Here is a 26,839-nt window from a genome sequence, read left to right as displayed (position 1 = left end):
TTTAATGCCCTTTAGATCCCTTTTAGTGAAAACTTTGAGTTTGTGCTTTTCTGCAACATATGAACACCATTTGCAGATAAATCATGTTTGATTCAATCTGCTTGAAGGAGCATTTGAGGGAGACCTACTACATGACATTAATTTAGACTGTGTCGTGTATGTGGTATATAAAGACCTTGTTGTAATTTTTACTTGTCTGATAAGGCAAATCTGAGCTCAATATTAAAAACACACATCTTTCACTGCTGCTAAAAATAATTAAAAATAAATGTTGAGATAAATCCAAACTCCTACCCATTTTGCACTACGAGCAGATTAAAACAAACGCTAAGATTTGCAAATATACAATGGCCCTGTTCTGTTTTGGCAAGTAGCTGTGTGGGTGCATCAAGAGGCATTTTATTAAAAAAGCCTTAAATTAAAGTTTGCTTTGTGATGTAACATTCCTGCTTTCTCCCCATAGGGCATGTATATCAAATCAACATATGATGGTCTGCATGTAATAACCGGGACAACAGAAGGAGTAAGTACGAGCCTCTTTTGTGTTTAAGTCTGTAGTTGATCTTGGCCTCACCCCCATTTGCTCGTGGTGTAATATGTAGAGTGAGGTGTGTCACTTACACCGCAGTAAGCTCTGCCATGACAGTGAAATGGAGCCACAGTTACTGACTCTGGCTCTCTGTCTATCCATCAGTCCCTGGCTGACCGCTGTAAGAAAATCCATGCTGGAGATGAAGTCATTCAGGTCAATCATCAGACAGTGGTAAGCGACTTTTCTCCCATTTGCTATTTGCAAATGATTTTCATGTGCATTTTTTGTATGCAAATGTCTGTTCAATTCATATGCTTGTTTAGTACACAAGACATGCCTCCCTCAGGTTGTGTATGTGGTTCCTTTTTTATACATTCATGTCTGTGTTGCAGTACATCCTCAGTGAGCCGCTGCAGCACTACTGGTACTGTTCTTGTGTAGGTGGCTGGCTGTAGGGCCTCTTGTAGGTTGTTTTTGAGGATCCGGATATTTCACTCTGACTGGAAATGTTGTTTTTCATGTCACAGGGTCACTTGGATGGTCAGTTGAAATCATTGAGCTCATGCCCACAAGAGCCCTTATGTCAATCAGGAGGTTCCTGGATAATAAACTGTAAACATTTTTTTCATGGTGATTTCTGTTAGTAGGGTTTAAACTCATAAACGCGTATGATGCATCCACAAAAATGCTTTATTGATTGATTAGACCTATGATCAGGACAGGGTGGTTGTGTATGGACTGTGCTTTATTGATCCTCCTCACATTTTAAGTAGTTGTGTTTTTATGCATTTTGTAAGATCCACAGTAGGAAGATAACTGGAAACAAATAGTCAGGGGGAACAACATGCAACATACGTAGGTCCTTCGCTGGTGATGTTGCCATTCATGGTTGTCTCCTTAAATCCCTCGGCCACCAGGACACCCCGACTTTATCCTTATTTTGATAAAGAGGTTTGGTGACCTAACATAAATCTCGGCTGTGCCCAACTCCAATCTGATCAGAGCACTAACCAGCCAATATAATTGTCCTTTCACTGGTTTTTGCTAAGAGATAAAACTGCACAAACCTTCTGTTCCCTTTGTACATAGCATTGTATAAATTCAGTGGAAATGGAAGGAAAAACTTCCAGTGTTGCACAATTTAAATATAGCACCCTTTGTCTAAAATAATTGCTACTTGTGTTTGTGCAAAAGAAAGACGTATGATAATTACACAGCTCAAGTCAGGTTCATTTCATTCAGTCATTTCACCCACTGAATGCAGCCATTTTTTGATAGAGAATAAGAGCAAATACAGAGTTGATTTGGGTGTCAAGACTCTTTCATCTCATTGTGAAGCGCAGTTTAAAGGCTGCCAGAAAGCGAGATCAGGAAGGACTCCTCATCAGTGCATGCTCCTCATGGGGAACCAGAGGAAATACCTTTTTTATAGCAGACTATTTAACCAATCATAGCAGGAAAGGCACAGGTGTAATTAATAACATTAATGATAAGTCAGGAGGCCATGTATGCACAATTCCAGGAAAAATCTTATCAATGTTATTAATTACGGCTGTGCGTTTCATGAAGCAATTTGCTTTCTTTGATTGACTGCCAGCAGCGTTTCAAATTTGCAGCCTGATTGACATCAGTTTGCATGTCTTGTATAATCTAATGTTTATTCATGTTTGTTATTTTGTCTTGTATAAGGTGGGAAAAAACAGTATAAAGTGAAGATTATTATGTTGTATTTACTGTGTATTATTATTATTAGTATGTGGTATGGAACTGGGACAAAGTGGATGCTGGGGAGGTGTTGGTGAAGGAACGATGTCTTGGTCCAGCTGTTGCATAAATGAGCAGCAGCTGAGTGAAGTTGACAGCTTAAGTGTGCAGTGGCAATATTGTTGACGTGTCTGCTGATCTAAAAACTGCACTGTTGCTCATAATGACTGTCATAACCAGCTTAAACATTACTTACATTTACATTTAATTCAGTGTGGCCCATAGTTAAGAACAAAGCCGTGGCGGTTAATTGTTCATGAACATCCCATTAGGGGAGGCATTAGCCACGCTGAAACCAATGTGTCTGTGGTGAGAGGATTCCTTGCAACGTCTTTTCACTCAAGAACTTCAGAAAAGTACTGGAAAGGTTTAAACAGTTAAGCAAGGAAAAACATCTTCAGGTCTGAGAGACAAAAGAACAAACATCAAAGTTTCAAAAAAACTGCAAAATAAAAAGAAGAGATGCTTGAAACAGTTCAGGGATCTATAATTAAAGCAGCTGAGACAAGTTCAGCAGAAAGACACAGAACAAAGTTCACTGGATTTTAGTATAATTTTCCATGAGAAGCAGACAAAACCAAGGATGTGAAAGCAAAGGAATTACACCAACCAAAAGAAAGTAATGAGGGAAAAATCTTTGAATTTGAAATGTTAAAAGTGTAACACGACTAGAATGAGCTAAAGAAATGGCAAAATACTTGGTGCTATTGAGCACAAGATTGGAAGGCTGTAAAAAATAATGACAGTATGTCAGACATAAATAACTTCAGGCAGCAAGAATAGATTGAATTTCTGGTGCAGGTCAATAAATGAGGAAGGCTTCAGACACATAAAAATGGACAATAAATTTTAGCACAGGAGAGTGTTATAAGAATCCCCTAAAGGATATGAAACAAAAAGAAGGAAGCAATGGCATGAACATTTCTTTACCAAGGTAAGCAGAGGATAGTTGAGTTTTGGCCAGACACAGTAAAACAATCTTCTTATCATTGAATAAAGCAGGCTTTGGAGTATACAAGTGTCTGTTTCAGCCTGTCTGTCTCTTTAATGCACTTTCGGTGTGAAGAATTTCTGTGTAGTAGCTGTCAAGGTGAAAAATTACTTGGAAAGGAACAAAGTGATTGCTAGGTCAGTGCCTGAAAAGTGCCTGGTTTCTCAGGCTGCTTGGAAAACACAAGATGTACAGAAACGAGAAAGACAGGATATTTCCTCCTCAAACTGGACCTGGCATATTTGGTTCAGCTGCAGACTGTGCGTCTCTGGATGGGATGTTCCTTGTGCCAAATGTCATCAAAACTTGGTTAAAGACTATTTACAAGGCTTGCAGCTGTTCATAACATCGGGGCTTACCGCATCATGACAGCGCCTGAGGATTGATGTTGCGGGAGGTGTACAAGATGCCCTTTTGGCATCTGACTTTGCATTTAACATCTTCATCAACATGAGTCTCAGAGGTTGTGCCGCAGTTTGCAACTATCCGGATACATGTGTATTACTAAAATAACGACCACAACGGCACAGAAGTCGGTTAGGCGTATCCAGGGTTCATGCGATAAAGGAAACTTTTAAACACCCAAGTATAAAGAAGAGCAACTGGACTGACTGAATGATTCATTGAATCCCTGTTCTAGTCACCAAGTAGATGTTCATGTTGAAATATCAGCAAAATATTTCTGTAGTCTTGAGTCATGGGGGTGCCTGTGTGTAGAGGAAACCCTCATCATGCTATTGTTGTTTGCCAGGTGGGCTGGCAGCTGAAGAACCTGGTGAACTTGCTGCGTGGGGACCCTGCAGGTGTGACCCTGACACTGAAGAAACGCCCACAGAGCACGCTCACATCAACGCCTGCACTGCTCAAGAACATGAGATGGAAACCGTTGGCTCTGCAAGTATGATGACTGATATCATCCTCTGCAGTTATTTTTGTATGTAGATATGTATTTGTATATGTATGTCTCTGTGCGTCTGTTTGTTAAAAATAAGACTGCACAGACTCCAGACACTTGACTCTCATAAACCACCAAAATGTAAGCGTGCAAAGTGAGGATGGGGTTAAATTGAAATAGCACTTTTAAAATAGGGTGCAATCTAATACAACATTCCTGGAAAAGACTTTAGCTTTGTAAAATGTAACTTTTTCAGAAAGATGTTGTTTCTGGGTTTGCTATGTATTGCACAGGTATTGCTTTAGTTGCATCCTCCTCCTTTATCTACCAAAACTTAGCTACTAATTGGTTGGAGGTTCCATCACCATTCATTCACAAGTTGACCTTTCAGCCCTCAGTGGCATCTGTTGTCCTACTTCGGCCAAACAAACCCCATTTTTAGGACAGTGTGCCTGAGCCAGAATGGGTGGAAATGAGAGGGAGATGTATTAATGTAGCCCAGCCTTTCTTTGAGTCCTAGGCCAGAGAAAATGTTTTCTTCCCCCTGAGGCCCTGAAGCACAGTCCTGCTCAGCCTCCTCCCCCTTCAAATCACATCCTCATTCTTCTCCTTCTCCACCTAAATTGAATTTGCTCTCCTGCTGGCATTTTTACCGACAGAAAGGAAGTAAAAAGCACCTAGAAGCTAACCTTTTCTGCTCTGAGTTGCGACTAAAATTAGCAATGTCAAGGTGGTCTGTTAAGTTATTGAAAAGAACCCTGTGCTGTGGAAGCCCTGCAGTAGCACTGACACACATAATGGTCTTATGATGGAACACATCTCTGATATTTGTCAGCTGTGAGTTATGCAACATATTAGCATAGTTTGAGCAGTGACAAGTTAGTCATTTAACAATAATTTCACTCATTTAATAAGCTCTTAAGTATTTTTTGGGAACCTATGTTTTATTACTGCAAAACGTTTATGACAAGAGGGTAATTTAAAGGATGTCAGTTACATATTTTGTTATAAAGACATCATGAATAAACAAGGAGCAACCTATCTCCATGTACTGTTTAACAGACAACGTAGTCTATTACCAGTTTTTCCTTGACCTGAATGAGAGGGACAACTCGACTGCACACCAACCCTGTCGTCTTGTGTGCACTAGTTAGAACTGGAGCATCAGAAATGTACAGTAGGCTGCTCATTTCACGGTTGAGATGCTCAGCAGCACAGTCTGAACCGAACAAATGGTCCCTGACTGACTAACTGACTGGACTGCTGTGAACTCCAAATTTTTCTATGTGTCAATCCCTATAACTGTTCCTCTCTCTCTCTGTCTCTCCCTGTTTGCCTGTCGCTCTCTCTTTTGCACATGCTCAAACACACACACACACACACACACTTTCACTCAAACACAGCCAATCTTCCCTCAGAGCCCCAGCAGCAGTGTCGCCACGCCCACCAGCACTTTAAGTACTCCATCCAGGAGGAGCAGCTGTGCTCTGCAGGACCTCTACATCCCCCCTCCTCCAGCAGAGCCCTACACCCCCAGGTGAACTCACACTTACACATAAAACACACAGTTCACCAGTGGGCCTTGTTTTACCAAATTAAGGTATCCTATGGAGTTTTTGACCACTAGTAGAGCTGTTGAGCAATGTTATTAAAAGTGTGACCCTGTTTTAATTGTGTCATGCACAAGGACACACAAGCACCTGAACGAGCACGCTCCATACACATCCCTGCCATCGGCTTCATGTTACTCTTTTGGCAGTTGGTGGTGGTGACACACAAAGAAGTGTAGCCTTGCACTCACAAATGCAGTGAAGAAGAAGACGGATACTGTAGCTAGCAAACATGGATGTAACCATGCATGAGTAAACATTTTTTAAATATTGACAGAAGGCTCTGCAAGTCTTTTTTGAGGAGGGAAATGTTCAACATGTTGTCACATTCAACATGTTGTCACGTCTCATGGATACACAGTCCACTGAGGCGAGAAACACTGAATGTAAACATAGCGACTATCTTAGAAAAACTCCACGGGGTACCTGTTACTGTGTGTGCATGTTAGTATTTAAATCAGATCACCACCTGCTAGCATCGTGGTAGACTCCTTTTTAGTCTTGTTATAATGCAGTTTATTCAATGACTGTGTATTATATTTATATATTTACATATTTTCTCTTGTATCATATATTATATATCTGTGATATTGTTTTAAAAATATACATAGGAACAAAAGGCTAGGGGCTGAGAGCCACAGACAGGCCGGGGACGTGATAAAGTACTGAGGGATGGACTAACACATTCTTTGTTTTCGTGCTTTTCATGGGATTTGTTGACAACAACAAATGTGTAGAATGTTGTTAGCCTTATAATTCAAACTAAATACTTTTTTTTTTCACTGTTTACATGCTTTTTCCACACTACAGTCCATTCTGACTGTGGCATTTCTTCTTCTTTTCTCTAATATTAGTCCAGATCTTCACTGACATTAAAACGACTTCCTGCTTTCTGTTACCACAGAGATGAAAAGGGCAATCTGTCGGCTGACGATCCTCAATCGGACGTCGTCCATATCGCCGAGGGATCTGAGTCACCAAACTCCTACCTGGACCAGGAGTGTCGGCGGCAATTTCCTCTGGTGGAGGAGGATGCTATACTATACTGTTACGAGTACGACCAGAACCAAGAGGTGTCATCAGTCCGCAGGGGGAGCACTCCCACCTATGGTAAGGCCTCATCTGAAGACTGCTGTAATCTTGAGAGCCAAGAGCTTGAAGCCCTGTGAATGTGACGTGTGTATGCTTTCTAGATGTTTTTTGAGACGTCTGCAGCTGTTTGATGTGTGTGTGTGTGTGGGCAGCTGTGTAATATTGACGTTCCCTGCACCTCCTTGCTCCAGGGAGGCTCAGGCCCATCTCAATGCCGGTGGACTACAACTGGGTGGGAGACAACGAAGACCTGGCCAAGCTGAAGAGAGAGAGCAGGAGAGGTGAGTGGGAGGCAGTGGGAGAGAGAAAAAAGAAAGGGGTGCAGAGAAAGGAGGGAGACAGAGGGAGCTGCAGGTGAGTGGGTGGATATCTTATAATAACCTCACCCTCTCAGATCTCCGAGCCAAAAAGTAGAGGGATGAGCTGGCCCGTCAAAACCGATAACATGCTGGATATCCGTTTGTTGCCGTCGATCTCCTCCATGTGTTCACAATCCATCACTGCTCCTTTTTTCCTGTCATCCCTCTTTTTATTGCTCTCAGCTTTGCCGCTTTTCTCTGTTTGGATATAAAAAGTACACCGTTGCTTTGGCAACTGTAGAGATATATCCTGAGATTTTCACATTTTGTTGGTGGCTGTCGAGCTAGGTGGTAAACGGAGTGGGAGGGAAACTGAATTGCTTTATTTCAGCCCCAAAGAACGACCTGAGCGATGTATTTCTTTTCCTCTAGGGACGTTGTTGATACAGAATGTCGCTCATTTGGGCTTTTCAAAAGAAGTGATGGTGCTATATTTATCTGCAAGAGACAGTATTTGGAAGTTTTGAGGGCTTCCTGCCTGACAACAACCTTCCTCTTCAGGAAGTCTTTTGAAACGTCAACATTCATTGATCACAATGAAAAGGATCTGGATGACAGGCAAACTGACTGGTCTTTGAGGAGATTACATAAAAAAAGCTAAAAGTTCATAGTCTGTGTAAAAATACTTTATTAAGTTAACTGACAAATGAGCTTACTAAAATGGCGCAGCGTCTTGTCATTTAGTCACTTTTCAGTGGAACTGTACAGGCATTTAGTATGTAAATGAGTGTTAGTAAAATGGCATAAATTATTTGTAGCCCTGAATTTGCCTCTGTTGTGTCCTTGCAGATAATTCCCTGCTGCGTTTTGCGAGTGAGGATAAAACCCCGGGGGAGGACTTCCTGCTGGGACGCAGCCTGAGTCAGAACAGGAGGAAGACTGAGCGCAGAGCCAGCCCCACCCATTACACGCTGGTCCCTGCCCTCCAGATGGAAGTGTCGCTGTCCACATCCAGCTCTGACTCTGCCTCCCTCTACCACGTCAGTCCCTTACGTCTGTGAAAATTCATTTTATTTGTTGTAACCCATTGTGGAAGTGAGAGCTTTACCGTGGGATAAGCATGTCATCATTCCTGTTTACTTTGCAGGTGTTTGAGCGATCCTCGCTGATGTCAAGGTCAAAGAAGAAGGGTAAAGGTAAGAGCATTTGTTTTTATGAGTTTTACTTGAGTGCTCACATGTACTCAAACCCAAACATGAGCTGTTTCTCCAGGAGCGTTTTCTGACCCCCTCGCCTATTCTACTCCCCGCAGCTGGAAGTCCTATGTCTTCAATCAGCAAGCGACGGATTTCCTGCAGGGACTTGGGTCAGGGTGACTGTGAGGGCTGGCTGTGGAAAAAGAAAGATGCTAAAACCTATTTCTCGCAGAAGTGGAAGAAGTACTGGTTTATCCTGAAAGACACATGCCTGTACTGGTACATGAACGAAGAGGTGAATATGATACATTTCACGAAAATAGAAATTCACAGCATTTAGTCCTTCCATTCGTGATGTGGCACTTTGATTTAACTCTGTTTGTTCTTCTTAGGATGAGAAGGCAGAGGGCTTTGTCAGCCTCCCGGAGTTCAAGATTGATCGCGCCACTGAATGCAGACGGAAGTAGTGAGTACTGACTTTCACCTGGACACCATGCTTCTTAGATTTGTATTGCTTTTTTTCATTTAGCCTCAAAATTGAACAGAACTAGCTACACATGTGTTGAATACAACTCACCAAGCTGACAGCAGAGAATTCATGTTGCATATTAAGATACAATCCTACAAATGTATTATCGGTGCAGAGGTAACCTTGTGCAAATTGGTTCTTGGCAGGAAAAACATTGGCATGTATATTGAATAATTTAGAGAATTGACCATGCAAAACGGACAATTTACAGAGGACGCCTGACTCACAAACACTATGCACTTGCACATTGCACCAGTAACATTTTAGTGTGCACACATGTATTGCTTTATGATAATCTTTTATGGGATATTAATTTAAATCTGAGATCATGATTAAAAAGCTGAAATACATTAAGCAGAAGCAGTGGAGAGGTTGTCACATAGTGGAGAGGTTGTCACATAGATGAAAGAGTGAGACACAGATGTTTTTATTTTTTATGTTCTCCAGCTAAAGCAAAGAAAGGTAACTAGACCAAATTTCCTTTGCTACATGAGAAAGGAAGAGAATAGAAAGAAGTTCAAGGTGCCATATTTTGTTAACTTCTTAACAAACAAAAGTTAAGCTTTTCGTTCAGTGTTCTTGAGCTCTAACAAATGTGATGAATGCATTTCTTTCCCCATAAAACATTGTGTGCACAAGGCCAACTAAACGGGAACCCACTCATTTGAAAACAGCGCCATAGCACCAATGGGGATAAAAGAAATGTAATGAAAAAAACTCCATGAGGACCTTTTTAAGCTTGCAGTTTTAGAAGTCTTTCAGGAAAAACTATATATTTTGATCTTCAGTAAATAAATCGTATCGGCTTTTTTTTTTTTTTAAAGATACAAGAAACCAAAGAACTTTTTAGCAAATCCCACATAGACAGTTCAGGTAATGAATGTGTACTTTATACAGTATACTATGTGGCAAATAACTGTTAGCACATTTAATGCATTTTTTGTTCACTAATGACTTAAATGCCATCAAATTCAGAGGTTTTGAAAAGCATCATAAAGGCGTTGTGTTTCATAATCATGGCTTACCTTTGTTTATCTATCTTAATCATGCAACTCCTGGATTGTGTTTGCATGCACATGAACGCACACCTAATGAAACTGCCTTAGACTTCGGAACAGCTCAGAAAAACAAGCAGAGCAGTTTATCTAATGATGTAACGTCTTGCTGTTTTTCTGTCAGTCTGAATTAGTGTGTGTGTGTGTGTGTGTGACTGGGTGCCTGTTTACCTCGGCTGTCTTTTGTATTTATATGTTAATGTGCGCTATACATCCCCGTTCTTGTGCTTACATATGATTCAAAAATACCCTTGGTTCCTTTTCAGTGCTTTCAAGGCTTGCCATCCGAAGATAAAGACTTTCTACTTTGCAGCGGAAAATGTAGACGACATGTCGCGGTGAGTTAATGAAGCTGTGATAGTCATGCTGTAAACTCCCACAATCCCACATCTGCAACCACATTCATACCCCTGCCGGCCGGAAATTGAATCTTCCCTACAGGACTTCCCACTCCCCTTGAACAGAGCAGTTTTATAAGGTGATTGGTCAAATAGGGAGACACATACAATTGTTATTTTGCACCCATAGGTGGCTGAGTCGTCTCAGTATGGCAGTGGCAGGCTTCTCGGAGCAGGAGAAAATTCGCCAAGACCAAGGTGAGATTAGTCAGGCTGTTACAGGTTGCTGGTCAACACTTATATATAACACTGTGACTGAGGAATCACATTTATTAAGTAATAACGTACGCATGGATAATGATTTTGCCAGGTGTCCACTTGGCAAGTTTTTAATTCAATATCACAGGTTAACAGCATTTATTTTCTATCACAGTGTATATGCTCCTTCAGCCCAATCGTATACATGCTGAAAACAATAGAATTCAATAAATAAGTTGTATTTTTACATTATTGCCAGAGGGTTTTTAGCACCTCTCCCCGGTTTCACTTCCGCTTCACATCAGAATTAAGCGTCTCTGATTTGTGCTGAATATAAATGCTAATGTTAGGGATAGAAGGCGTTCTTGTTATTTTCATATTCTGCTGTTCTTTGGTTTCTCACAAATGGACAGGAAGTGATGTAAGCAACCTTTGTGCTATTTAGAGGAGCCCACGTAGAAACTTCGCCAAGGTGGGCGGGTGAGATTTGATGTGTCATTGGTTTTATGAGGCGGGGGCTTCTTCCTTCCCAGACAAGTTGCTAAATTAGACACTTAACACCTCCAGAGGACTTAACAGAAAGTGCCGTTGATTCATCCATCTCCATATTCAGCTTCAACAGTTAGACCTCAACACCTACACTGCAGCTACACCTGTCAGGACACTCATTCGTTGGCCATGACCTGACGCAGCAGTTCATAAAGCTATCATAAATTGTACATATGTATTATTTGCGTCAGCTACAATCATGTAATAAAGTCTCATAAGCCATGGTGAATCTCAGTCCCTCTGAACTACTATCTACTGAAGTCTAGGTGTGAAGATTCTGATACAGGTGTGGGTGTAAACGCTTTGTTTAGACAAAAGTTTATTTGCATTTCACTGCATTTAAAGAGCCATCTTTTGATTCTGCTACTGAGATAAAAACATGACACAATCTTTGTTCATGACAGATTACTGGAGTGAGAGTGATCATGAGGACATGGAGATGCCCCCGATGCCCAAACAGGACAGTCCGCCACCACCTTATGACACCTACCCCAGAGCATCCTCAGTGAGTCTGCAGCCTGTAGTTTGGTAGAAGTGGCAAACTTCTCATTTTTACTTGCTAACCGTCTGTTTTTGTATAGGTGAGTCCCTACCTGGAACCGAAACGTGGCCACCTTTCCTCCTCCGACACTTTCCAGTCCCGCTCCTCTCACGACGACTTCCACTCCGACCCTCAGGACGGTAGCAGCAGCAACAACGGCGTATCCTCCGGAGAGAAGACTAGCTGCCACCGAAACTCATGGCAGGACCAGATGGAAAACAACGCGAGGATGCACTACCTCCAGACGTTTCCGGTGGAGGAGACCCTGCTATCTGAGGACAGAGGCCAACTGGCGATGGAGTACCGCAGGCAGTCCACCCTGCCCGCGCAGCGCAGCCTGCTGCAGGAACAGTACAGAGCCCTACCTCTGCCCCTCAGGTCCAGCATCGATTCAGATGCAGGAGGGAAACCCCGCAGCTTCACGCTCCCCAGGGACAGCGGACTCCATGCTATCTTGGCCGCCACAGCAGCTGCATCGGATCAGAGAGAGCCCCATCACTACCAGCTGGAACGGTCCAGAGGCAGTGGTCAGACACACAGCATCGCTGTTTTACATCTTTTTACATGAACCACAACCATAGGCCTTTAATATTATAACAAGATTTAAGAGTATAATATATTTGATAGAACCAAAACTGAAGCAATCAGTTGATAATCAGTTATACATTTAAGTCATTTATCCCCCCCAAAATTGAAATTTTTTGGAAGCTGATGGGCATTTTTCACAAACTTCTGACAACATGATACATTGATTAATTGCCAAAAATAAACAACAGACAAATAATAGAAAGATAATGATAAGTTGCAACCCCTACAACATTTAATGATGACAATCCGATTGTGGATACATTTAACTCAGGGTTACTCCTGCAGTTGCCATGGGATACTTGGAAAGATTGTGAAGAAGCTCAGCTAATTAGCAACATTTGAAATTATGATTTGGCAATAAACATTTATACACATATTTGTGTTTAGGAGGAAATTAAGACACGAATAGGATCACCAATCTGAGCCACTTTTGAGCAATTTAACAGCATGTGATGCCATTGAGACTGCATGAAAACTAGTAAGCTGCAAGTGAGCAGAGAAGTAATGGATAAACTGTTGCAATGTTCAGATTCTGTCACTCAGAGGGGCACTGAAGCAAATACATTTTTGACAGAAAATTCTAAACAAGGACAATTTCCGGATCACTATGTTTTGCATGGAAAAATAATTAGCAATATCAATTTTATAACAACAACAGTGTTAGTTTAAAATAAGTCTTAATCAGTCAATATGGTACAGGATGTTGGGTGTCAATGAAGAGGTACTTTGACAGTTCTGTGGGGATACGTCTCACAGATAAGGTTGGGAACCACTGCAGTAGACCATTAGAGGAGATCAAGGTGTCACACACTTAACAATATAACTGAGATCACCCTAAAATGTAGGGACCTCGCCTGCTCACTGCTAAATACAGATCAGTCTTTTCTTCTGCACAGTGTTGAGCAAGCGTGTTTATTTGTTGTCAGTTATTTAAATAAAGCTGCTAACAGGCAGTCAGAGCAAGCAAATGTCAGAGGTTGAATACTCGCTGTTATTGCTTTATTTGATTGGATTTGAAGCCAGCCCATTTGCCGTCCCTCAAAGACCTTCAGGGCAGTTGCGTAAGTGAGATGAATTTTAGCATCTTATTTGATAGTAAGTTATCGTGGCAGTTCACTCTTCTCTCACACATTCACTCTTTGTCTCTCTCTCTCTCTCTCTCGCTCAATCGAGATGTCATTGTGCCTCTCGGCAATGTTTGAATGGTGAAGCGAGGAGGAATCCTTTCAGCCCATGTTAATGTTGAATTCTGAGCAGGATAAAGAAGCGCGCCTAAGGGTCCTCTCTTCTTGTCCTCATTTGTCTATTGCTCTACCGTTCTCTCTCTCCACCACTGCCTGTAAAGACAAGAAAGAAACACAAAACAGGCGGCAAATAAAGCATGATACTTTTCAAAGCACAGCCCCAAAGCTTCAGAACGCACAACCCTGCTCCCTAAACACAAAATAGAGTGACAACTACCTGATTCAGAGCACTAGTGTAGTGTGAGTGTCATGCCAGCAGAGGGCAGTGTATGTAAACAGACAAGAGGGGCCCCTTAAGTTTATTAGAATGATGTGCAAGCTGTGCATTTTTCCCTTATAAAAGATAGCTGGAAAGGAGATATATATATATATATATATATATATATATATATATATATATATATATATATATATATATATATATATATAGTTTTAATAATAAAAAATGTTTTATATCTTATGATATTCCACTGACCTTGCTGTATTTTTGACTCCCTTTGCGAGCCACTTGTTTGCTTCGGCGCTCTGCCATTTTACACTGGCCAGGTATCAAACACTCAGTTTGTGTGGGTGTGTGGGCAGAGAGAGACTGCAGCTACAGTGTCCTTTCAATCAGGAGATACTTCATTTAGAGTGACACAATGATTTATAATATGTGCATGATAAGATGAATATAAAAGAGTCTTTGGCGATTAGACTCCATCGTGACATAGTATGTTGAATAGGGTAGTGATGCTGCCTGGTTAGATCAGGAATATTCCTACGTGGAGTCTAGACACTGTTTTTTGTGCTGGTGGAGGGAGTTTTTGAAGACCTGATGATGATGAGATAAGGAGCAGGAGTGGCACTGGATATGATGGAAACTTGAGGTGAATCAAGTAGAGGAAGGTTGTATCTCTTCATACTTTTTAAATTTGACGGCAATGAAGTGTTTGGCTTGGGGAGATCGTGGCAGAATCTGGCAGAAGAGTGTAGTCCCATATTCAGCTGATGGAGTAGAAGCCAAAGAGAGGGAGAGAGTGATATATTTGTGAATGAATGAGAGTGTAAAAGGTATTTCTGACTGAACTTTTTCTAATGTTCACATAGTGGAGTGGTGCCAGGTTTATTTTGTTAAGATTATATCTCTGAAGTGTGTTTGTTAGGTTTAAAAAAGGAAATAATTCAGAAGAATTCTCTGTATGCAGATTTTTTACTTGTATTTTGCTGTAATTTTTTTTTTATCTCATCCTTGAGTTCAGATAAATGTAAAAATCTTTGTTGATGATTGCTTGTCCTTCTTGTCAGGCCATGGACGGGAGTGCAGGATGCAGGCCGACTCTCTGGGAGACTTGTACAGGGCTCTGGAGCAGAGCAGTCTGTCCACCTCGGCTGACCACAGATCAGCCAACCGCCTCGAGTACAAGCGCTCGTTTGTCCGGCGAGTAAATGACCCGCTGCTCAATGACAAACTTCATCGTCTCCGGATCCTAAACAGCTCACTCAAGGTAACATGTTTTGAGCATTTGTGTCTCTTCATAACGTGTGTGATTTATTGGTTAATTTCTAATTGCTACCTTAACCTTCTTGCAGAATGTCCCTCTTCAAGACACAAACCGGTCATTAGGTTTTTTAGGGTAAACTGTGAGGATCAGTGTGTTAATTTAACCTCAAACCAATCGCCTCTGCCTGTGCCTCACACTGCTGGCATCTCTTTGCTGGAGCTAAAAGGCACCAAAAACCTCCCTTTACCTGCTCGGCTCTGCATCTCCTTTCCCAGCTTTCTCAACCTCGTTCACCGTGCAGGAGCACAAAGACTTGGTGTCCCACTCCAATTTCAGAGATGAGGGCTCTTACAAAAGGCAAAAAAAGATGTCTGGCCTGATAAAATAACAAGGTTAATGACTGGCAAATAAGCACTTTGTGTCCGTGTCAAAGACGTGTTGGAGAGCTTTGTAATTCATCGCTCACATGCATGGCTGCCTACCCTCGCTTCTGTTGATTCGTTTTGAACTTTATGCTGGAGTTGTGTACAGCCGCTCAGTAACGTCTGACGGAGGAATTAAAATCAAAGCTATTTTGGATGTACACAACATTTTGTTATGCATGTGCGTAAGATTTAAGGGTATGTTTGGTCTATGAGTGTACAGGGTGTTAAGCATATATACATATTTAATATTAAATTACTGCAACATCAGTGACTACACAATGTTTTGGGGTACTTAAATAAATTGTAAATCAAGTGCTGTGCCTCAGTGATTGTGAATGTACATTGTACTTTTCCAAGAGAGACGATGTAGAAAGCAAGCTATTCCTCGAAACAGGAGCACAAATAAATGCTTGGCAATAATGAACTGGTATTGTAAATTACAATGGAATGATCAGAATAGTTGTTTATTTTTGTATGCATGCCGTCTACCTAATTGTTTGTAAAACGGTTTTGTATTTCTAAGTGCGTTCGGTCTGGAGAACACTGGTGTTGACCCCTTCTTCCACCGCATTGTGTTTTTGAGACTTATTTTACAATTTGCCCCTGAAAAGTTGATTTTTTTAAGTGTTAAGAGGAATAACTGTATTTATTAAGTGTTTAATGTACAAGCATGCTCTGTATTACTAAAACACATTATTACCATGCCATTGGAAATTGACTGACATTGCACATTGTCCCATATTGTAGCTACATTACTTTTGTATTGAATAAAGGATGGCAAGGGCACATGGAAGACCCGTTGTTAAATGTTTTGTCTCATAATCACATACTTGATAACTAATGTATACAATGGTTGACTCAGAGGATGATAATACTATGCAAATATAATACACATCCACTTGGGTTATATGAAGCCCCGAGCTTTCCTATTCTGTAGGATATAATAAATGATAATTCACAAAGAATAACACAAAAGAGGATCAACACAGGAGACTGTAAGTATGTACAACTAAAATCCTTTTATGGAATCTCATATTTCCAAAGTGTAAACCTGTTGGAGTGAAACAGGAATACATTTTTCCACCTCAACTAGTTTAAGATCCAGGAAGGTAACTGAAAGACAGTGGAGAACTTGCTTCAGTGTTATAATGTAAGTTCCCTCCAGACACAAAAAGAATAACCGTACAACTGAATCATGCTAGACTCACACATATAACTAGTATAAGAGATAACATGTTTTTACCTTGTCATGGCCTGTATGATGGCCTCTGGCCTTAAAAACATTTACAGCTGTCTTTAAGGCTAAAACAGCAAATCCAGCACAACATGGCCTTTGAATTAGAGCATTTAGAGGAGAGAAAGGTAAATGTTGAATCCTGGATGACAGCCAGTGGATCTGGTTACCAGGAGTATTTGGGTGGGAAGATTTAATGTGAGAGGAAGTGCTGTAGGCTACAGTAACTAGCCTGCAGCACTTCCTCTCACATCGAATTTTCCGACGTTTTTATGTTTTTTGCACATACCTTTTTTAACAAACAATAGTTGACTTGCACTAAGCATGACGAGAAATCACATAAAATAGTTGCATACATATGATTATCCTGATCATTGTAAGGTTCCCTAGAGTGTCCTTTTTGAGTAGACAGCTTATTTTTTAATCTCCGTGGACAATATCCAATAAATAGACAACATAGAACACATAGGGCACATTAAAATTAGACAATTTTCACAGGCCACATTCTCATTTCTCTATTGATGACATGATACCATATTGATAGTGTCATATTGTCTTGTGATGCTGTACATAATGGTATATTGTAAGGTATTACACATATTTATTGACCTCATTCAGCTTTTAGAGTTAGATTCTTGATCCACGTTTCTTATCTCATACGAGTCTGGGCTCATACATATTTGTTTTTCATTGTTTCTGTGCAGGAAGATTATAATTGTATTGAATTCAACTTATTTAGGTCATGACATCAATCATGTTGACAAGTAAATTTGTATTTTTTCCTTGAAGTAAATGTTTCACACAGGTTGCACAATTTAAATGTATGATTCATATAAAAAAATGTTCAACCCCTTATTTAAAAAAAATGTCATGCAAAATAATGGAATGATAGGAAAATCACATGCAGTGACTGGAATATTTGTGCTTTATTAATCTGAGAAAATTATACAAATAGAACAATCAGCAAACTCTATCAAATTACATTTAAAAGCCTTCAGTTATAACAAAAATGCTATATTCAGTGTGTTATATATATATATATATATATATATACATATTTAATCTTTCTCCGTAGACAGCTTATTTTATATATATATAACCCCAAAAACACTGCACTACAAGCGTATTATTTATGATCCAAATTTAGCAAATGTGATTAAGCAACATGGAGCGACAGGAGATTTTATATGTTATTTGTTTCCAGAGGCATCAGTCCTCACAGCACCAAGAAGAACCTTACCAACAGCCCTCTAGGCAACATAATTTGTGACTTGCCCGCTTTTTCTGCTGAAAAGCCTGAACAGTTGTGCCCTTATGGCTTGAATACTCAAACCGTATATTGTCGGATTAAGAAGGGATGGGAATATCAAAAAGTACAGAGATAAAAACAACTTGCTTTGGTAAGATAGGTGACTAATGTTGAATCGACTTTGTGCTATTTCAAAAAGGCACCCGATGGAGTAGTTGGTTATTGCGAGCAGGTGGGGGGTACAAGTCTGGAGAGCTTTGAGCTTGGATTCTTTGAATGACAATACACATATCCTCAGGATGTGTGCATATGAGTAAAAGATCATGAAAAGCTGTGGAAACACATATAGAATTACAGAAAGTAGGCCGACTATGTTAACAATAGTTGTGTCTGTACAGGAAAGTTTCACCAATGAGTAATTGAGACAGTACACCTTGTCTATGGTTCTCTCACAAAACTGCAGCCGAAGAGTGAAAATAAAAACAATGAGAAATGCCAGCATGGGGTAGAGCCACGTAAAAACAATAAGTTTAACAACTCTTTTTGACATGATTGTATGATAAAGCAGCGGATAGCAAATAGCCACATACCTGTCATAACTCATAGCTGCTAGAATTGTGAATTCAGTGATGGCATATGTGTGTATAGCATAGATCTGTGTCTGACAAAGCGCCAGAGATATCTCATACGAGTCTGACAACAAGTTGCTCAGCAGTGCTGGCAGCAAGGCACTGCTTCCATACAGACCATTCACAGCCAAGTTACACAGCAAAAGAAACATTGGCTCATGCAGGGTGTTCTCAAAATACACCACTCCGATTAACACACTATTTCCAGCAACAATGATTATGTATATTATCAGGAACATGCAGAAGTACACTGGCTTGAGATCTTCCATTCCATAGTAACTTGATAGATGAATGGATGTCACGTAAGATACATTTTTCATAATGACAAAAATGTTTCTGAATAATCCAGAATATACAGTGCAATGTTGCAAAAATCAATGCAATTCAATATGCTTAATTGGCATGAGTGTAACAAAGACAATAAAAAGCGTCAGTTGTTTACTTGAGATTAAAAAGTAAAAAGTTACAATTCATAAAATCAAGAAAATAGCAACATTCAACCCTTGCTCTGTGGATATGTTGAGATGAGATGAAATACGTTTTATCTTATATTAAATTGTTCACATTCTGTCCTTTTTTCAGTCTGATATTGATAATGTGTCTACAGCTGTTTTATGATGAAGTCACATATTAAATTGTTCCTCAATTGCTTCCATGATGAAGGGATGCTTCCAAGGGGATGTAAAAAAAACAAAACGTTAATGAGCGGGTTTATCCATTGAGCTGCTAATTCTCAAAACAGTGATTAAAGAATTCCACATAGTGATTTAGACATGTTTAAAAACAACTGTAAATAAATTATTGCTGAACTGCATTACGGAATACACCTTGACATGTAAAATGAACGTGTAGGCTACTAAACATACAAGCTAAACTGGGACACTAAAATATGACAGGATAAGTGTGAGGGACAAAACTGGCAGGCATGAGGAGTTGCATGTGGATTTTCAGAAAGAGGGTTTCCCCATAAATGAAGCAAACAATTTACAAAATATATAAAAGAGGTCACATAAACAGCAATTTAACAAAAACTGAATTATTGAAACAGAAAAATCTGACCACCAAAATAAACACAGAGGGGGACATATATTATCACTGATTAGACGTTTGGAAAACGAAGGGTAACACAAAGACAAATAGTGCCACCTTAAACAAAACAGGACAATTAGTCATCAGTATAAATCTGTGCCTTCCAATACCCATACCACCATACTATTTAGTATGCAAGAAAAATATTTGGTATATCTCATACATAGTTTTTCAAATGAAGTATGCCAAAAATACCAGGATGTCCTACTGCATTCGGTTGCATTTGGCAGTATGCAAGCCAGCATGCTTTTTGGCTATTCTGACCCACAATCATTTGTGCAGTGGATCTGATGAGGAGGGTCAAAGTTCAAGGTGCAATTTTAAGAGGAAGTAGTATGTCCCAATTGAGTGCATGCTGCATGCAACCGTACATATTTGTAAGGGCAGGTGCAGTTTTACTACAAGTAAAAAGTAAAAGTTTGTGATGTGGAACATTTTTTTGAATTAAACAAAACAAAAGCAACAAACTAATAAAGTCTAAATAAATATCTCCCCCATGGTATGGCGGGTACTTGGTATATTATGATTGGCCACTTTCTGTATTTAAGAGCTCTGCTTTGGGGGGCACATTGTCTGCTACAGCCAGATGTCCCTTCAGCAGCATCACCATCAATACGGGTAACTCAAAGATAAAGAAATTAGAATAACCTTAATTAAAGTGTAACTTTGTAGAAGTTATGAGTGCTACAAATAGAAACTAAAGTGCCAATATTACTAAAACAATGATGTGTGAAACAAAAGCAAAGAGTCATCATCTATCTGTTTGCTGATGTATGTGCAATGTGCATGAGGTTAAAAGGTCAAACTCAATGTGGAGAAACTATAAGTATATTATATACAACTATAGTATAAACTATACTAGTTAACTAAAACTAAGGGGTGTACAGGAGAGTTACCAACATTTTATTAATCAGCAGGTGCAGCCATCACAGTGAGCTAAAACCAAGCAGAGTTTGCTTGACTGGCAATGGGTTTGTCAATATGTTGTAGACTGTCACAATATAAAATTCTTTACATAGATATTCTCAGGGGATTAGCCAAAGTAAACTATGGTTGTTGGATTTTGGCTTATAATAACTTTAATTGTTGTTTTTCTAAGATGCTTATTGTCTGCTGTGTGCATGTGGTTGTAAAACTTTTTCATAGTATTTTTTAAAAGCAGACACAACACAGACCACAGAGCAGAGTCACAAAGAGCAAAAGCTTTTTATAATACAAAAGTATCTAACGTCCGTATTTTTGGCTGCGATCATATCATTTGGTTCTTTAAAGTATTTTGACAACAGCCCCTTACAGCAGCTACTATCTCCTTGAATCCAATTCCATTGCTGTAAATTATTGATATATCCTCTTAAGGTGACGTAGCTAATATCCACATGTCAAATTTGAAATGGATTTGTTGAATTTGAGTGACTAGTGACCACTAGGCTTCAAAAATAATTTGACAATGTGTGTTTTTTACTCTTTTTCCCCTCTTTCCTCACTGTCTGAATTTCAGTTGCCACTCCATTTGGCTTTGAATTACGTTTGGGATTTTCACAGCAAAGTTGTTGCTTTATTCGTTATTTTATAATGTAAATAATGTTAGATGGTCAGGAAATGTGCATGAGCTTTCCCTTCAGTTTGTCAGTGTGATATATTGTCTAAGACAGCTGCAGCTGCTGCAAAGGTTACTACAGACTGTTTAGATAACCTTGGAAACTCTGCAGAACCTGATACCAACAGTGCATTAGACCTTGTTAAACTTCCTGGCATAATGCTTGATGAAAGGCATTGTCAGACTTTGAAAATTAGGCTTTAAGATGCAAGATATATGACGGGTAAAGGTAAAATTTTACTAAACTATAAATACAACATAAATTAACATGTCTAGTGCTGAAAATGTTTTTGCAGTTTTAAAGCTTTGCAGTGTGACACTAAAGCAGAATAAAAGTGTTTTTAGAGTATAACAAATAGTTGTTTGGCAAATTAAGATCTCATTCGACTCGATCAACTGATGCTACAGGTCATCTAAAATAACCTTTTCATTGTTGAAAAATTGGATGCTCAAACAAACAGTTTTGATCAGGTCTTTCCTCTTGAAACACACATATAGTCATAAGATAGTCCAATTTATTTATGTTGACATTAATGATCAAACAAACTGGTACATTGGACAATTCATATTACCACACATATGCAGTGCAAGAAAGTATAAGCAAATCTTATGAGAAATTACTCTTATGAAAATAGTTAAAAGTAAAGGGAGATAATGACATGATGCATTATAAATGCAACAAAGTAATTGCAATCCTATACAATGAAATATAATATACTGTACACATATTTTATTTATCTCTGACACTTGACTAGCATAAATATGAGTTAACACAATAGTATACCATATATTCAAGTGCTTAAAAATATGTCTTTTTGCATTTCACTTCCAAATTTGAACGCCATTAAAAATAAAGGTAAAGACTCTAAGGCAAGAAAAAAAGGTTAAGGGAGCCCAGATCGCCAAGTGAGAGTTACCACTTCATGAAAAGCATTACATATAGTTAAATCCTACATGAAAAAGTTTTGTTGTCAGTATAGTGTCTTAAGCACTCATAATTATAAATATCATAACAATGCGTATAAGGTTAGTCTGTATTTAAGCTACAATCCCCGCCTTCACTAAGTGTGTTGGCAGGATCTTGTATCTAACAAACAGATTCAGTATATGAACTCTTATTATTTGAGTACCGAGTCCATACAGCACCGGGTTGGCAATCGGTGGAATGATGACAAAGTACAAGGACATGAAGATCCGTGTCTCAATAGGAACATGACTCATGTCAAATCTAGTTTGGATAATTTCAAAAAAGGAACAGATGGTGTAGTTTAGTAAAGATATCAAATGTGGGACACATGTTTTAAGAGCATTTCTCTGGGACTCTCTTGATAATTTCCTACACACTCCTGAAATTTTCACATAAGAGAAAGCAATCATCACTACCTGAGGCACAACGAACAACTGAATAAGTACAAGTCCAACAGCACTTATGATCACTTTGCTACCATTTGAACATGCATTTTTGACCAGCTCCATGTTCACACAGTATAATTTTGGCATGACTTTTCCACAGAAGGTCAGCTGCAAGGTTAGTGAGTAAAAACATGCAAACACAATGAGTGGGTATAGACCTGCTAATGCAACAAGCTTACCTATCTTTGAATTAGACATGATGCTGTGGTAATGTAGTGGGAAACAGATGGCAGCATATCTGTCGTAACCCATAACAGCTAAAATGAAAAACTCAGCAGCTGCGTACGTATGTAGGAAATAGACTTGAGTCATGCACCACTTCACAGTTATTTCATGCGTCTCGGACATGAGCACCGTCATAATTGCAGGTAACAACGAAGTACTGCCATATATTTCATTGATGGATAGCATACACGTGAACACATTCATAGGTTGATGTGACTCTTTGGTTTGGTATATGACAGTAATGAGCAGTAAATTCAAAATGATAGTAATAGAGTACAGCATGAGGAACACAGCGAACAGCCCATGTTTGTAGTTTTCCATGACAGTGTATGCAGTCATTGTGAATGAAAGTGCTGTTGTATTGTCCATGTTTCAATTCTGAAAAGAAAGACATGTTAAAATATAAGACAATTTCCATTTGCTAGATGATAAATGCATTACGACATACATTTTGTGGACAGGAAAAGTATTTTGAACATAGTTTTGATGAGTGGTTGGTACCAAACATCCCCTAGAATTTACACCAAACTTTGTCATTTTTATGACGCATCTGAGCCTTACGTCACCAGACAAGCAAACATTTCTAAATCAATTAATTATAAACTGTAATGTACTTGCTTAGTAATTACCAGCTGGTGGAGATTACAGAAACACTCAGTTAGTCTTCTTTCTCTCTTGAGTTACCTGCATGACTATCGTCTCCACGCAGCGTGTGCAGTGTGCAGGTTAAGGCTGCCTTTAAACATGGCTCACGGTAGACCAGGGGCGTGTTACCACGGTAACCAAAGTGCCCGGTGTACAGCAGTTCCCCTTGCTTGTGTTTGTGTATGTGTGCTAACCACCATTACTTGTGGCCTATAACACTTTTCTGATGCTACCAGAGGCGTAAATACCTATATCCATGTTTAATCCAAGAAAAAAACACACAACTGAACCTCTACCAGACAATCAGAAACTTGCGCCAAGTTCTCCTAAAGTAGCCGTACACAAAATTGTCAACACATCGAAAGGGACCCGAAAAGAAAAAAGAATTAAAGGTAAACATTAGGGCACAGCCCAGACTCAAAGAGGGCCGCCCAGGCAGTTATTCTCCTAGTGAGAAAGCTATGCTTTCTGGGAAACATGTGAAAGCACACACTAGTCACAATCAATGAAGCATCTTTTCCCAATCACCTGTGTGAGAGAGAAGTCAGAGTTGCATCGGAGGTTAATCGGGACAAAAAATATTTCAGTTATAGGGTACAGCAGCCATCCCAACGATTGCACCACGGATGGCGATAAACCTGAATTCCTCCACTGATACCATTAAAGAGGAGCTTCACCATCACAAATATCTGGCCTTTTTGTCCATTCAGCTGAGACAAAGCCTCCCAAAACTAGAGGACTGAGCAAGGTAGTTGTGAGACTGCCCACTACACGGAATTTCACAATGTGTCTAATATACTGTAAGTTACAAAAATGGCCGCTAGACATTCATGCCTGACTCTGTAGCAGATAAGAAAAGTGTGGTGTCAAAGTGATGATCTGTGAATTTATAGTAACAGCACTTTTCAGTCCTGAATATCAGCATCTTGTGTTCAAGATGTCTTATTTTGTTGCGTTACTTTTGTTTTACTGTGTTCTAAATGTTAACATTTCCCTAAAATTTGAAAGTTTTTTGTCAGACCTCTACCAATCAGATAAATCTGTAAATATTGCACTGCTAATTCAAAATCAACAAATGAGTTAATAATTTGTTGTTTTAGCAGCGATGATGTAAGCCATAAGTGGGTAAACACACTCGTTAGAGGTCATTAGTCCACTTTGTGTTTCCATTTCTCTAGAAAGCAATTAGACAACACTGTTTTGCCACATGTCAGGTGAGACCTCTTTGGACAGCGCCTTGAGAATACAGACAAGGAATGAGAGGAAAACACTGAAGACATCCCTTTGGAGAACACTGATGCAACACTGATGAAACCGTGTCCGATGGGTCGTGACTCGGAGATAATGCAAATTGCAGCAATAATTTGTTCAGACATTTATTTATTTGTAACTTTTCAAATCCCGATCATACTAACAGCTAAAATTTTGTATTGACAAATGTATTTCATTAACATTTACTGGTGGCTCTGGCTCAGGAGGAAGAGCGGATTGTCAACCAATTTGTAGGATTGGTTGTTGGATACCCAGTTCCTCCAGACACATGACAAAGTGTCTTTGGGCAAGATACTGTACCCAATACTGAACCCCAACTTGCTCCTGGATTGTGTGTGTACGTGCACAATCAAGAAGCACTTCTTTAGACCCTGATGAACAGATGGCACCTTGTACGGCAGCCTTACATGGTAGCCAGACCTGGGAACGGCATTTACTGTAAATTGTAGACTATTATTTTACGTTTTATTTGATAATACGATTAAGTGGCAGTGTAGGAGGTGTCAGTTCCAAGTGGTTTTGTTGTGTTCAGTTTGTTTCAACCCAAAAGTACTGTGTCTCAACACTGGGGCAGTGACTGCTGCTCAAAATCAGTCTTTATCATAACTTAACGAACTATATCTTCTTAAAGGCGTCACTATTTTAATAGTACATTTGCTTCCCTGAAAGTAGTCCCCAACAAACAATTGGTTAAATTAAAGGCAACAGATCTATTGTTGGGGAACTCAGGCGGCCAATCTTGATGTCAGCACCTTGAGTTAGTGGGGGACAACTGTTTGTGGTAGCCAGAGCAATTAGTTAGTGGGCTCACCTTTGCTTGCACACCCTGCTAGTACCAGGAAAAATCCACTCACAATGGAGGTGGTGGCTTTTGTGTTTTTTGGGGCTTTTTAGGGTTGAAGATCCAGGGTGTTGGCGATGGCGAGTTTTATTGATTAGTGTTGATGGTTGCTGTCCCCAAAAGAATGGCGTGTATTATCTGAAACCAAGTAGTTTAGGCTTTATCCAGCGTCCTTGCTTCTAGAGTCCTCATGTAGGTCTCCGATGATGCAGTTCTCATCGCTGTTGTTTTGTTGCAATTAATTTGAGTTAACATGTACACATAGACGGAAACTGACCAGATTAGATGATGATGATTCTTTCTGGGAAAGTTTCAAAAGCTCAATCTGGAATTTAAATCCTAATGCTGTTTCCAAAATGTTCTTATACAGTCAGGTCCATAAATATTTGGACATTGACACAATTTTCATCATTTTGGCTCTGTACACAACCACAATGGATTTGAAACGTCAGAATCAAGATGTGCTTTGAGTGCAGACTTTCAGCTTTAATTTGAGGGTATTTACATCCAAATCAGGTAAACACTGTAGCAATTACAACAAATGATATACATGGTCCCCCCTTTTGAAGGGACCAAAAGTAATTGGACAAAGTAACAAAACATAAATCAAATTGTCACTTTTAATATTTGGTTGCAAATCCTTTGCAGTCAATGACAGCCTGAAGTCTGGAACCCATAGACATCACCAGACGCTGGGTTTCATCCCTGGTGATGCTCTGCCAGGCCTCTACTGCAACTGTCTTCAGTTCCTGCTTGTTCCTTGGGCAGTTTCCCTTCAGCTTTGTCTTCAGCAAGTGAAATGCATGCTCAATTGGATTTAGGTCAGGTGATTGACTTGGCCATTGCAGAACATTCCACTTCTTTGCCTTGATAAACTCTTTGATTGCATTTGCAGTATGCTTCGGGTCATTGTCCATCTGCACTGTGAAGCGCCGTCCAATGAGTTTTGAAGCATTTGGCTGAATATGAGCAGATAATATTGCCCGAAACACTTCAGAATTCATCCTGCTGCTTTTGTCAGCAGTCACATCATCAATAAATACGAGGGAACCAGTTCCATTGGCAGCCATACATGCCCACGCCATAACACTACCACCACCATGCTTCACTGATGAGGTGGCATGCTTTGGATCATGAGCAGTCCCTTCCCTTCTCCATACGCTTCTCTTTCCATCATTCTGGTACAAGTTGATCTTTGTCTCATCTGTTTATAGAATGTTGTTCCAGAACTGTACAGGCTTTTTTAGATGTTTTT

General features: G+C 39.7%; 3 protein-coding genes across 3 annotated transcripts in view; 1 reads left to right on the top strand and 2 right to left on the bottom strand.

The window, feature by feature from the left end:
- The window catches only part of LOC129113354 (connector enhancer of kinase suppressor of ras 2-like), a gene marked incomplete at its 5' end in the record, with an annotated part of 30,902 nt that extends 14,733 nt beyond the window's left edge, over positions 1 to 16,169 (top strand). The window contains 16 exons of the mRNA XM_054625590.1: positions 464 to 523; positions 695 to 763; positions 4,039 to 4,185; positions 5,601 to 5,719; positions 6,697 to 6,902; positions 7,076 to 7,165; positions 8,033 to 8,223; positions 8,331 to 8,379; positions 8,496 to 8,674; positions 8,772 to 8,845; positions 10,230 to 10,301; positions 10,492 to 10,559; positions 11,513 to 11,613; positions 11,690 to 12,176; positions 14,769 to 14,968; positions 15,054 to 16,169. Coding sequence (XP_054481565.1) covers positions 464 to 523; positions 695 to 763; positions 4,039 to 4,185; positions 5,601 to 5,719; positions 6,697 to 6,902; positions 7,076 to 7,165; positions 8,033 to 8,223; positions 8,331 to 8,379; positions 8,496 to 8,674; positions 8,772 to 8,845; positions 10,230 to 10,301; positions 10,492 to 10,559; positions 11,513 to 11,613; positions 11,690 to 12,176; positions 14,769 to 14,968; positions 15,054 to 15,101 — 2,160 coding nt within the window. The remainder of the gene's footprint in view (positions 1 to 463; positions 524 to 694; positions 764 to 4,038; positions 4,186 to 5,600; positions 5,720 to 6,696; positions 6,903 to 7,075; positions 7,166 to 8,032; positions 8,224 to 8,330; positions 8,380 to 8,495; positions 8,675 to 8,771; positions 8,846 to 10,229; positions 10,302 to 10,491; positions 10,560 to 11,512; positions 11,614 to 11,689; positions 12,177 to 14,768; positions 14,969 to 15,053) is intronic.
- A 1,705-nt stretch (positions 16,170 to 17,874) lies between these two features.
- On the bottom strand, positions 17,875 to 18,771 carry LOC129113355 (olfactory receptor 2A2-like). Its single transcript, XM_054625591.1, has one exon. It carries the CDS (start codon positions 18,769 to 18,771, stop codon positions 17,875 to 17,877), a length of 897 nt encoding a protein of 298 aa, XP_054481566.1.
- A 3,455-nt stretch (positions 18,772 to 22,226) lies between these two features.
- On the bottom strand, positions 22,227 to 23,195 carry LOC129113920 (olfactory receptor 52D1-like). Its single transcript, XM_054626403.1, has one exon. It carries the CDS (start codon positions 23,193 to 23,195, stop codon positions 22,227 to 22,229), a length of 969 nt encoding a protein of 322 aa, XP_054482378.1.
- Between the last annotated feature and the right edge of the window lie 3,644 nt (positions 23,196 to 26,839).

Source organism: Anoplopoma fimbria, chromosome 24 (assembly GCF_027596085.1).
Source record: "Anoplopoma fimbria isolate UVic2021 breed Golden Eagle Sablefish chromosome 24, Afim_UVic_2022, whole genome shotgun sequence".
Classification (NCBI taxonomy): Eukaryota; Metazoa; Chordata; class Actinopteri; order Perciformes; family Anoplopomatidae; genus Anoplopoma; species Anoplopoma fimbria.
This window is presented reverse-complemented; position numbering and strand designations above follow the sequence as displayed.

Bases quoted from the DNA above. Each gene is read 5' to 3' on its own strand.
- LOC129113920 (XM_054626403.1), bottom strand. From the start codon at position 23,195: ATGGACAATACAACAGCACTTTCATTCACAATGACTGCATACACTGTC.
- LOC129113355 (XM_054625591.1), bottom strand. From the start codon at position 18,771: ATGGAAGATCTCAAGCCAGTGTACTTCTGCATGTTCCTGATAATATAC.